Below are 13459 nucleotides of genomic sequence, written 5' to 3'. Positions count from 1 at the left end.
TATTGCGTTAAGTTCGCAATACCAATATGCCGTTTACAATGTTCCAAATGAATTTTAATGTGGAAAATGAAACGAACTTTTTGTAAAATTTTCAAATTGTTTACATCACTTCGATTGAAGTGCATTAGGTAAAGTTCATGGGAAATCATAGAGTGTGGTTTAGAAGTATCATTCGCTTTTTCATAAGTATTACTTGGGAAGGGGCAAAACCAAGAAATTCGGAAATCATCACCGTCAATGGAGGCATAGATTGTTGTTTTTTTTCAGAACGACAAGCGTTCAGTTTTGGAATTTTCGAAGAATTATCTTCTATGCCACTACAATCAGATTCAGAAAGAATATCGTAAATATTGTTAGACGGCATAGGATCAACGAAAGGGGAGTCCGACCGTTGTCTTTTATTGTAACATTCAGATTCTGTAAGATCGTCAATGTTGTTAGGAATAACGGATTGGGATTTCTCTCGTATTGTATTATTTTTAACCTTAGGCTTGTTCCCTTTTCGGTTGGACGCAGGCATTTTTGAAGAACATAAATTAACTAGGCTAAACTAGTCGTCGAATAGACTCCTAGTTTGGTTAAGTCTTGATAAGACTGATTAGTTCGAAGAATAATTCTTTGGATGGATAGCCATAGAAAAGGCTGATTAATTTCTTAATATTGAAAAAGACTGATAAAATTAGAATACCACTCTTTGTATAGGCTTAAGAAAGGCTGACTAATTGTTAGTCTCCAAAAAGACTGTTAGTGATTCAGGTAGCCTTGACCTTGGGGAAACGTTATTTGATCTCAATTGTTTTGAATTGAAGAGAGACTAATTATATGTTTTGTACGGTACATTGGAGATAATTTCGATGTTGGCTTGCCCGATACTTTTGCTTCTGGCTACCGGCAGAGAGCGTGATGAGTTTGTACTGGATTGCGGCGCGGTGGTTGATATACCGTTGATGGCAGGATATGTAGTGGCCATATGGTTGAAGAATGTAGTACAATCTCTGTCAGTTCTAGCAGCAGCAATAGATGTTGGTAGTACTGACAAGTTTGAACCGATATTATCAGCAATAGGATGGCAAGGTGGTGGCAGAACGGTAGAAGCCTTAGTCATCACTGTTGAGATGTTGTGTTGTTGGTGATAGTGAAGGTGCGTGTGTAGAAGTTGGATTGGCGGTGGAAGAAATCAGCATAGATTCACTTCACACGGAAGTTGGGCAGGATATATGCAATCTGGTGTTATTTTATGGTGCATATGCGTTGGTAATCGCGTTGAAGATAACTGTCAATGGCACTTTCACGATAAATGATTTCAGAGTACATCACAATTTTCACTATGAAATGTCGGTTATTCGAGAAGCAAAAGATTAGAATGTAAATCAACTTGGTATACAATCATTTTTACACATGTATTGATTTTGTATTAACCAGAAAAAGCACTGTAGAAAGCCGTTGATATATTTCATACTTTTCATATCATAGGCCTGTTGTATTATTGATTAACCCAGCGAATTAATGTTTTCTCATTGGAAGATTATAATCTATTGGGGATGCTATACCTAGGCCAACCATATAAGTATCTCATCCATAGAAAACAGTTTAGCTTGGAAATAGATGACGGAAGTTAGCGAAGTCCATCGGTATTGAATTCTATTCGTCACTCTCACGCACGAACGCCTTCATAAAAGGTACTTTTCAGAACCACCATTATTTTGTTAAAATAACTATAAAAATTACATCGTACTATTCAATTGTGTGTCAGAATGTTTGATGTAACTTTAGTGTAGGTACATAGTTTCAAATTATAGAAGAGGAATGCTTGCACAATTCACACAATATATCAACTAACTGATATTCGGAAGTGTGAAAGATCCGTGCCAATTTTGCTTGTATTCACGACATCCAGTTATGTCTCTAACATTACCTACCCACCTTATTTCTGGGTTTATCAGTCGAATAGCTGAATAACGCAAGTTCTAAACTGTGCCCATTTAGGGATCCAGGATATGCAAATAATACGTGTATGTATTCAGTGCATTTGATTCATGTGCTGCTCTAAGTCTGTTATGGAAACATATAGAATTTTTCCACCTGTATTAAAGCCTACATAAGTAGAAAAGCAAAACAAATATGGAAACAGCTTGAATAAAATCTTATCCTGTTGTATTGGTACTAATTCAGTTAGTTCCGATAGCTTGATACAACAAAAACTTATAGTTTTTTCTCCAAATATAAGGGTGGCAAGTCAATTGCCGATTTCAATTTCCCGGTTTTACCTTTTTGCCTTTCTCATATAGATAGGTTATGCAAAATGTCTGTGTATGTATATGTGTGTGTATGTGTGTGTATGTGCATATGTGTGTAAGTAACATTTTTTTGCACTAACTTAGATTCAAATGGAAGGCCTTGTGGTCCCATACAAAATTCCTGAATATTATTTGGATCCGACTTCCGATTCCGGAATTATGGGGTAAAATGTACAAAAAACTGTGAAAATAAGTGCACTAACTTCTCTCAGAGATGGCGCGACCGATTTTCACAAAATTAGGTTCAAATGAAAGGTCCTGTGGTCCTTTACGTAATTTCTGAATTTCATCCGGATTCGACTTTCGTATCCGGAAATATAGGGTAAAGTGTGTAAAAAAAATTTAACCATCACTGAAAAGGGCGAAAACCCGTAAAAAGTTTTCTAAATTGACCTCAAATCTTCTCCAATTGATAGTTTTTATCAGTAGACGGTCAAACAAACTGATTTCGATTATTCTTTTAAGAATCGAAGAAAATTATTTTGAAGAATACCACAGTATTATATATGATAGTATGACGAACTGAGCCGATGTCCGTGTGTGTATGTGTGTTGTCAACAAAGAGGTCGAGATCTCTGAGATGGCTGGACCGATTTTGACTAGTCGCAAATGAAAAGGTCTTCCCGTCACTCTGGACGCTATTGAATGGTTTTGAGATCGGATGTTTACTTTTTGAGTTATTATTTTTTTTTGAAATATCTGTCATAATTGCCCATGGAAACAGAATATGTTTTAAGACTTAGCTATCCACAAAGCCATAGATTGTCAAAATCCGTACATTTTTAACGGAGATATCGATATTTTTGTGCAAGCGACTTTTCGCCTCGTTCCAGAAGTAGGAGTTTTACGCGCTTGATGATAATGCGATGTTTCGCAATTGTTTCTTAGCACCTAAAAGACTATGCACAGCACCGTTTTTCATGACGTATCGATTTGAGCACGATTCATTTTTGGCAACATAATATATATGTCAGATTCGACTTCCAGTTCAGAAGACACAGTGTGATTAGTGTAAAAATTTCACATAAATTTATCGGGTTTATCGAGTTCACAGATTTTGAGCGTAGACAACCAAATAAACTTATTTCAGTTCTACTGGTATTCTGTTTTCGATCCCGGAACGTACCCAAAAAAAATTATGTGTAACGCATTAAGATTTCTCTGAAATGGCTACACTGATTTTCGAAAATTTCGAAACTTATGATCAATTAGGCGAATTTAACTGATTTCGGCTACATAGATTTCCGCATTCTGTTTTCGAAAGTATCGGGACTACAGAAGCTAAAAGAAGACCAAACGAATTCAATAAACAAAAATTTAAATAAATTAAACTTATGGTTCCATGCAAAATTTGTGAATTTTATCCGATTTCGACCTCCAATTTTAAAAAACAAGGTGATGAGTTTTTAAAATTCAAACCGTCATAGAAGCGATACCAAAAAATCTTCAAAGTTGGGCTCAAAACTATTTCAATTTTTTCGTCATACTAATTCATTGACATACGATCTTTTTTGGGTTATACTGGTCTCCGAATACCATTTCTGGAAGTATCATAAATAATGACAAAAACTTCAAAGAGGAATTCACTTCTGCATCTCATGGAATGCTTAATCGATTGTCACATGTTTAGATTTAAGCGAATATTTTTATGGTTTCATACAATCTCTACCTTCGATTCGTCGATTGGTCATGAAAATTATTCCATGAAATCTAAAAACGTCGAAGAATAATTACGCAAAAAACATGTGTGTGTATGTAGGTGTGGCAAATATTGTCACTCACTTTTCTCGGAGAAGGCTAGACCGATTTTCATTAGATTCAAATGAAAGATTTTAAGATACCATAAAAATATTTCAATTTTCATTCGGCTTAAACCTCTGCTTCCACAAACTTAGATATGCACCAAAACTATGTGATATGCACCAAAACTATGAAAATAATGTCATTCGCTTTTCTCGGAGATGGCAAAACCGATTTTTACAAACTTAGATTCAAATCAAAGGTCTCATGGTTTCATACAAAGTTCCACAATTTCATTTGGATCCAAATTCCGGTTCTGGAATTACTGAGTATAATGCACCAAAAATGTGGGAATAATGCATTAAAATGTAAAAAAAAATGTCACTCACTTTTCTCAAAGATGGCTAAACCGATTTTCACAAACTTAGATTCAAATGAAAGGTCTCATGGTCCCATAAAAAGTTCATGAATTTCATAAAGATTCAACTTCCGGTTCCGGAACTACAGGGTGATATGCACCAAAATTGTGACAATAATGTCACTCACTTTTTTCGAAGATGGCTAAACCGATTTTCATTAGATTCAAATGAAAGATCTTAAGATACCATAAAAATATTTCAATTTTCATTCGGCTTAAACCTCTGCTTCCGGAGGTAAGGTGCTTAGTTTAAAAAAGATTTTCTTTTTCATAAGGTAGCATATGAAAAAGAAAATCTTTATATTTGCTAGTTAATTTCTCTAGTTTGCCGGCCATGAAAGTCGTAACCGAATAAACCAACCATTGATAATCCCATAAAAGATCTGCTGAATTTTATCCAATTTGGACTACCGGTACATTTTCTTTCCAAAATTCAAATCTTCATAGAGAATCGCAAATAAATTTGAAGGTAATATTAGTGTAAGGTTGAATGAACCGAATGTCACTATGCCGATATTCAGCATTTGGTTGCAGAAGTACCAACAATAGTAATTAAATGTAATAAAATGTAACTCACTTTACTTTCTCACACAAGATTGAATAGATTTTCACTAACTTAAATTCAAATTTAGTATATCAATGTAGCAGTAGTATGCAACAGACATCTTCAAAAGTTTTTTCTAAACTTTTTTAAATTGCAGTATTCCGGGGAATTTGTGCTGTAATATGCAGGAGAAAATGAAAATGAGAAAGGCATCTCTACACCACTAGGTGAATTAAAACAGTTTTGCCTTTCTCTATAGAAAGGTATTAGAATTGCTGGAAAAACCGATTTTCGAACGGAGCCTCGGAGACCCATAGTGTTATATACCATTCGACTCAGTTCGACGAGATCGGAAAATGTCTGTGTGTATGTGTGTGTGTGTGTGTGTGTGTGTGTGTGTGTGTGTGTGTGTGTGTGTGTGTGTGTGTGTGTGTGTGTGTGTGTATGTGTGTGCACTTTTCGAAGATATTTGAACGCGCTCAATTTTCTCAGAGATGGCTGAACCGATTTGAATTTTCTCAATTTTCTCAGAGATGGCTGAACCGATTTTAACAAAGTTGGGCTCGTTTGAAAGCTACTATCGGATCATTGATCAAGTTCGAAGATCAAATGGCTGTGACTTTTGGTTCCGGAGATATGATTGTATAAGTGACGTAACCGACAAAAAGCGTTGTATTTGAACGCGCTCAATTTTCTCAGAGATGGCTGATCCGATTTTAACAAACTTGGGCTCGTTTGAAAGCTATTGTCGTGCCATTGATCAAGTTCGAAGATCAAATGGTTGTGACTTTTGGTTCCAGATATATGATTGTATAAGTGACGTAACCGACAAAACACGTTGATTTTTACCGCTCTTATATATACTATAAGGGTGCCAAAATTTTGGGATCACCCCTATTTTCGTTAAGTTCTAGTGCTCAAAAGTTTAAGCACCTCGAAAAAAGCCTTCATGCAAAATTTGACCTAAATCGGACATGCTTAAGGGGTGCTGCCCGGTGGTAAAGGTTTGACAATTTTCTATCTTTAAAAAGCACCATAGGGGGGAGGAGTACATGAAATTTCCAAAATCGAAAATTTTTTTTGATGCCAAAACTCCTAAAACTGCATAAAACATCGAAATTTAGTGTCATCTCAGAAAAAAAATTTTTTGAAAAAATCAACTTTTTTTTTCATATTTTTTCAAAGTCCCAAAAAGTCGATTTTTTCAAAAAAAAATTTTTTCGAGATGACACTAAATCTCGACGTTTCATGCAATTCTAAGCCTTTTGGCATCAAAAATTTTTTTCGATTTCGAAAATTTCATGTACTCCGCCCTATGGTGATTTTTCAAGATATATGATAATTTTACTAAGTGGACTAAGAAGGCTTTTTTTAGATTAGCATCACTGTTCTCATACAAATAGGCAACGCAAATGTCAAGCACTAGTTTGGAAAAATGATGCTGACTGTGTGACATAAACACTGAAACATGCTTTTGTGAACTACTCGAATCAATCTGAATCAATTGGTGTCAAAATTAGTATCCAAAATTATTTAATAAAAGTATGAAACATATTTTCATGAGACTGTTATGAAAGAAGAGAAAGGCATTATCACACCACTAGGTGGATTAAGAAGGGTTTTTTAGATTAGCATCACTGTTCTCATACAAATAGGCAACGCAAATGTCAAGCACTAGTTTGGAAAAATGATGCTGACTGTGTGACATAAACACTGAAGCATGCTTTTGTGAACTACTCGAATCAATCTGAATCAATTTGTGTAAAAATTAATATCCGAAATTATTTAATAAAAGTATGAAATATATTTTCATGAGACTGTTATGAAAGAAGAGAAAGGCATTATCACACCACTAGGTGGATTAAGAAGGTTTTATTTGATAATCCTTTAATTCAAGCTTTAAACAGAAATCCCAACTCAAAAACAAAAAAACACATACCACACACACAATAGACCTGTTAGTTGAGGATTGAAATATTTTTTGGGTATCTCGACATACTAATCGGAAATATAGATTATTAGAAGAGCATATAAGAAAAGCAAAGCATTTTTTTGCCATCAAGGGGTTTGGGTTTCATGGCAGTTTTTATAATTTTTTCCTTTTTTTATAAATATAAAAAACAGGTATAACAATCACTCAAACTTTGTACAAATTTTTGTATTTACATTTCGTGTTTAGCTCATCAGTGTATAACAGTTCATACTAAGCTACTACGCCGCTCAACAACTCCACATAAACCGCTAAGCAGACATAAAATTCCTTTTATTCATGAAATCCCGAACATGATAAAGTTCACGACATACTGGTCGTGTTCGTCTAGCAGCCATCTAGGGGTTTTGATTAACGAAACCGGTTTGCACTGAGTGCACATGACTGTATTAACAGATCGGCTGAAAAGTTCGTATCGTTTCTATGAGAGGGCGCCACTAGAATTAAATCCATACCATTTTCAGTTAGTACCAACCTTCAAAAGATACGTGTATAAATTTGACAGCTGTCTGATTATTAGTTTGTGAGATATTGCATTTTGAGTGTAGCTACTTTTGTTATTGTGAAAAAAATGGAAAAAAAGGAATTTCGTGTGTTGATGAAACACTACTTTTTGATGAAAAAAAGTGCCGCCGATACCAAAAAATGGCATGATGAGTGTTATCCAGACTCTGCACCGGGCGAAGCAACAATTCGTAAGTGGTTTGCAAAATTTCGTACTGGTCATATGAGCACCGAAGACGATGAACGCAGTGGACGTCCAAAAGAGGCTGTTACCGATGAAAACGTGAAAAAAAATCCATAAAATGATTTTCAATGACCGTAAAGTGGAGTTGATCGAGATGGCTGACACCCTAAAGATGTCAAAGGAACGTGTTGGACATATTATTCACGAATATTTGGATATGAGAAAGCTTTGTGCAAAATGGGTGCCGCGTGAGCTCACAATCGATCAAAAACAACAACGAACTGATGATTCTGAGCAGTGTTTGGAGCTGTTATATCGAAATAAAACCGATTTTTTTTCGTCGATATATAACAATGGACGAAACATAGCTCCATCACTTCACTCCGGAGTCCAATCGATAGTCAGCTGAGTGGACTGCACGCGATGAACCGAACCCAAAGCGTGGAAAGACTCAACAATCGGCCGGTAAGGTTATGGCGTCTGTATTTTGGGATTCGCATGGTATAATTTTCATCGACTACCTTGAAAAGGGAAAAACCATCAACAGTGACTATTATATAGCATTATTAGAGCGTTTGAAGGACGAAATTTAAAAAAAAACTGCCTCATTTGAAGAAGAAAAAAGTTTTGTTTCATCAAGACAATGCACCGTGTCACAAGTCGATGAAAACCATGCTGAAATTGAACGAATTGGGCTTCGAATTGCTCCCTCATCCACCGTATTCTCCAGATTTGGCCCCCAGTGACTTTTTCCTGTTCTCAGACCTCAAGAGAATGCTCGCTGGTAAAAAATTTGGAAGCAATGAAGAGGTAATCGCTGAAACTGAGGCCTATTTTGAGGTAAAGGACAAATCGTACTACAAAAATGGTATCGAAAAGTTGGAAGATCGCTATAATCGCTGTATCGCCTCTGATGGCAATTATGTTGAATAATAAAAACGAATTTTGGCAAAAAAATGTGTGTTTCTATTAAACGATACGAACTTTTCAGCCGAACTGTTATGTTTGGTATACCTAAGGTTGAAAATGAATCAATGATAAACAACTCTCCTCTCCCCGTAGAACCGATTCCGTTTAACGGTAATTTTTCAGAATCAAATTTCAGCAACACAGAACAAAATTCTTCGAAAAATCCTAAAATGAACGCTTTTTGCTATGGAAAACCAACAACAATCTATACCTGAAATTTCAATGCATTTCGTACTGATCTTTTTGATTCATTCCTGAAAGTGAAAATTTCGGACCGATGGGAGAGTTATAAAAGGAACGATGGCAATTCGGCCAAAACGAAATTCAATAAAAAATCATTAGAAATACATATTACTAAAATTTAGCCTGACATAAACGCCATTTTGCGGCTATACCTAAATATTGTCAATTATTATTATTATTATTATTATTATTATTATTATTATTATTATTATTATTACTATTATTATTACTAATATTATTACTATTATTATTACTATTATTATTACTATTATTATTACTATTATTATTATTATTATTATTAGTATTATTATTAGTACTATTATTAGTATTTTTATTAGTATTTTTATTAGTATTATTATTAGTATTATTATTAGTATAATTATTAGTATTATTATTAGTATTATTATTAGTATTATTATTAGTATTATTATTAATATTATTATTAGTATTATTATTAGTATTATTATTAATATTATTATTAGTATTATTATTAGTTTTATTATTATTATTATTATTATTATTATTATTATTAGCATTATTATTATTATTATTATTATTATTATTATTATTATTATTATTGTTATTATTATTATTATTAATATTATTATTATTATTATTATTATTATTATTATTATTATTATTATTATTATTATTATTATTATCACACACCAGTAGCAGACACCCGTAACCGATTTCTTCATAGCGTGTACAAAATATAACAAAGCACGCCTCGTTCGTTATGTGTTTTCTTCTTCTTTCGATGTTGTGTGGTACATATTGTCAATCTATATGGCGATTCAAAAACTTTGACACTCATCGCCCTGTAACTGCGGAACCGGAAGTAGGATCCGAATGAAATTTCACAGTAGCTGTAAAAATCATATGAGCTTCAATTCAAATCCTGATTTGTGCGAATCGGTTTAAAAAAATCGTAGAGAAATCGAAGTATGCTCTATTTTTTGAGTTTTTCTTCACCACTTTCGGTGCTTCCGGAACAGGAAAAATGGGAATTAGTGGTACCGAATTAAGTTTATATGCCCAGGAACTAACAAACTCTGCAACTAGAGAAAATTATCACAATTTTTGGCATTTGTGACTGTTTTTGACCATCGTTCGTGAAAAACTAATAATGAAATTGGTAATTTTCCACTTATCACTCTTTAATTCTGGAACCAGAAGTCGGATCAGGATAAAATGTTTTAATAATTTTTAGGAAACTATAAAACCTTTCACTGAAATCTTAGTTTGTGAAATTCGGTTGAGCTGTTTTAGAGAAAATTGAGTGTACACTTTTTCTCTAATTTTCACATAATACCATGTAACTCCGGAACCGGAAATCAGATCCAAATGAAATTTAATAGCAAGCTATGGCTCCATTGGACCTTTTATTCGAATCTAAGTTTGTGAAAAGCGGTTCTGGCATCTTTAAAAAAAGTTAGGGCATATTTTTGCCTTTATCATTTAGAAAGGTTATGCAATCACTGTGAAAATCGACTTTTGAACCGAGGCCCGGAGGACCGAGTGTCATATACCATTCGAATCAGTTCGTCGAGTACGCAAAATGTCTGTGTGTGTGTATGTGCGTATGTGTGTATGATACGTTTTTTTGCACTAACTTTTCTCGGAGATGGCTGAACCGATTTTCACAAACTTAGATTCAAAAGAAAGGTCTTGTGGTCCCATACAAAATTCCTGAATATTATTTGGATCCGACTTCCGGTTTCGGAATTATGGGGTAAAATGTGCAAAAAATTGTGAAAATAAGTGCACTAACACTAACAGCAACTAATAAAAAATTCCTGAATATTATTTGGATCGGACTTCCGGTTCGGGAGTTATGGGGTGAAATGTGCAAAAAAACATATGTTCTAACTTTTCTCATAGATGGCGCGACCGATTTTCACAAACTTAGGTTCAAATGAAAGGTCCTGTGGTCCCATACGTAATTCCTGAATTTCATGCGGATCCGACTTCCGGATCCGGAAATATAGGGTAAAGTGGGTTAAAAATTGTATACCATCACTGAAAATGGGGAAAAACCTTAAAAAATTTTCTAAATCGACCTCAAATGTTTTCCAATTGATAGTTTTTATCAGTAGACGGTCAAACAAACCGATTTCGGCTATTCTTTTAAGAATCGAAGAAAATTATTTTGAAGAATACCATAGTGTTATATATGATAGTATGATTGATATGAGAAAGGCATCATTACACCACTAGGTGGATTAAAACAGGTTTTCACATTTTTGGTTCATATCATCCTATATCTCCGGAACCAGAAAACGGATCAGGATAAAATTCAATGGCAAACTATGGGACCATGAGACCTTTCATTTGAATCTTAGTTTGTGAAAATCGGTTCAGACGTCTCCGAGGAAAGTGAGTGCATATTTTTGTTACATACACACACACACGCACACACACACCACCAGACAGACATTTGCGCAGTTAGTCTAACTGAGTCGAATGGTAAATGGCATTCGGTCCTCCGGGTCTCGGTTAAAAAGGCGGTTTTCACAGTGATTGCATAGCATTTCTATATGAGAAAGGCAAAACATGAAAGCTCCTACGAATTTTAATTGATTTTTTAAAAAATGTTTTCCGATATTACCTTGAGACTTTGTCAACAATATTGCAAGTATCGCATTCAGCTCATCAGTGCAATAGCAGATTATGTGAAGTAATGTTTTCGCTATTTACAAATCACTTATTCACAAATCACCAGGTGGCACCAGAAGTTAAACATAATTCGCTAATGCATTGATGAGTTGAATTGAAAAGTACAATCATTAAAATTAATCATGTGCAAATTATAGCAAACCGGTACACATGAGGTACAAATCCCCTGCATGAAGATTACAAATTTAAAATTGCTGGCAAACCCAGTTTCCATGGATTGTACAACATAGAACCTGTGTGGGACAATAATTTGTTTCAAAACCTTCACTGAATTTTGCGCTCAGACGCAAAATTAAGTATCCTACTATTCACTTGTTGAATAAAATTAATCATGATGCAAAATATTGGGACTAGTAATATTTTTTCCAGTTTTGCTTTTTCTCAGTCGTTCGTAGTTTTTTCTGGTCTCTTGCCAGCCTGAAATATTTAAACATGACCTCAAATATTATATTGAAAATTACAAGGCCGGGCACAAGAAACGACCGATGACGATGACATCAAAATGCACAAACAACCTTCTCTACTGCAATATCGAGCCGCTCCAGTGATGCCATCTATATTCTACGGATCTACAACTGAACCTACTGGGATGAATGGGAGAATAGTGAAATATTGTGAATTTCTGGGGGATCTTTTTCTGGTGGAATTGTTCATACACACACACACACACATATATATATATATATATATATATATATATATATATATATATATATATATATATATATATATATATATATATATATATATATATATATATATATATATATATATATATATATATATATATATATATATATATATATATATATATATATATATATAGATATATATATATATATATATATATATATATATATATATATATATATATATATATATATATATATATATATATATATATATATATATATTATGATACTATGATTTGTTGCTGAGCTATTTACCTGCTGCTCCGGTTGCCACTGTAGCGTCCATCAAAATTACCCGATAATCTTTTATATCCTTTGGCAGACGTAGATAGTACAACTAAAATCAATAATAAAAAATCTGCGTTACTTTTTATGGAAAACACTTTAATTCGGCTGAGAAACAGGCAGGTGGGTGATGTAAGTGACATAACTGGATGACGCAAAAACGAATAAAACTGAAATGCTTTCTTCACACTACGAAAAATCGACAATCGTTTTCATTACACTAATAAAAATCGACACGTTAGACTAGAATATTTTACACTTAATTTATTTTGATTTATTTATTGAAATTATACTGAAACATTTAGATAGTACATTTTCATTCCATCTTCCAAACAGTAGATTGATTCTAATTGCTTGGCACTTAATATTCAATTGGCTTGACACTTAAAGTTAAATTGGGAGACAAGTGCATATAAAATGATTGAATTATTCAAACTGTGTTTTACTTAACTTTCATGTAGAATACTTTTTCATATTATATGTATAAAAAAGTTGATATTAAAATGTCTTCATTTGGATATAAAGGTGAAAATAATTAGTTAAGCATAGTTTATTGCATGGATGTTATCCAATTAAATTATATATTCTATAAATTGTAAAAATTTCTCTATCACTACCCTCTCAGCAGGCGGTTCTTTTTTGTTGGTCGGGGAGCGTTTGTTGAACAACATACTGCACGAAATATTCTTTCAGTTTGCTGGAACGATTTGTTGTTGTTTTTCTCTTGCAAACATAGTGTGAAAATTGCGTGTTACCTTCATATAGAAAGAAGATTTGTTGTTATTCTACGTAAAGTAGAAGTATTGTACAGGTATGATGTGTAAGTTTAAAAAATATGTGGAAAAAACACTTCGGAAATTGACCAGTAAAAATAGTTCAACGGGGCTCCAACTCCTCATATTAAAAATGGTTCA

General features: G+C 33.6%; 1 protein-coding gene across 1 annotated transcript in view; it reads right to left on the bottom strand.

Moving 5' to 3' along the window:
• LOC131433664 (uridine-cytidine kinase-like 1) overlaps window positions 1-13459 on the bottom strand; it is a 126202-nt gene that overhangs the window by 16906 nt on the left and 95837 nt on the right. The window contains exon 7 of the mRNA XM_058600176.1: window positions 12516-12597. Coding sequence (XP_058456159.1) covers window positions 12516-12597 — 82 coding nt within the window. The remainder of the gene's footprint in view (window positions 1-12515; window positions 12598-13459) is intronic.

The sequence above is a fragment of the Malaya genurostris genome, chromosome 3 (assembly GCF_030247185.1).
Source record: "Malaya genurostris strain Urasoe2022 chromosome 3, Malgen_1.1, whole genome shotgun sequence".
In the NCBI taxonomy this organism is placed as follows: Eukaryota; Metazoa; Arthropoda; class Insecta; order Diptera; family Culicidae; genus Malaya; species Malaya genurostris.
This window is presented reverse-complemented; position numbering and strand designations above follow the sequence as displayed.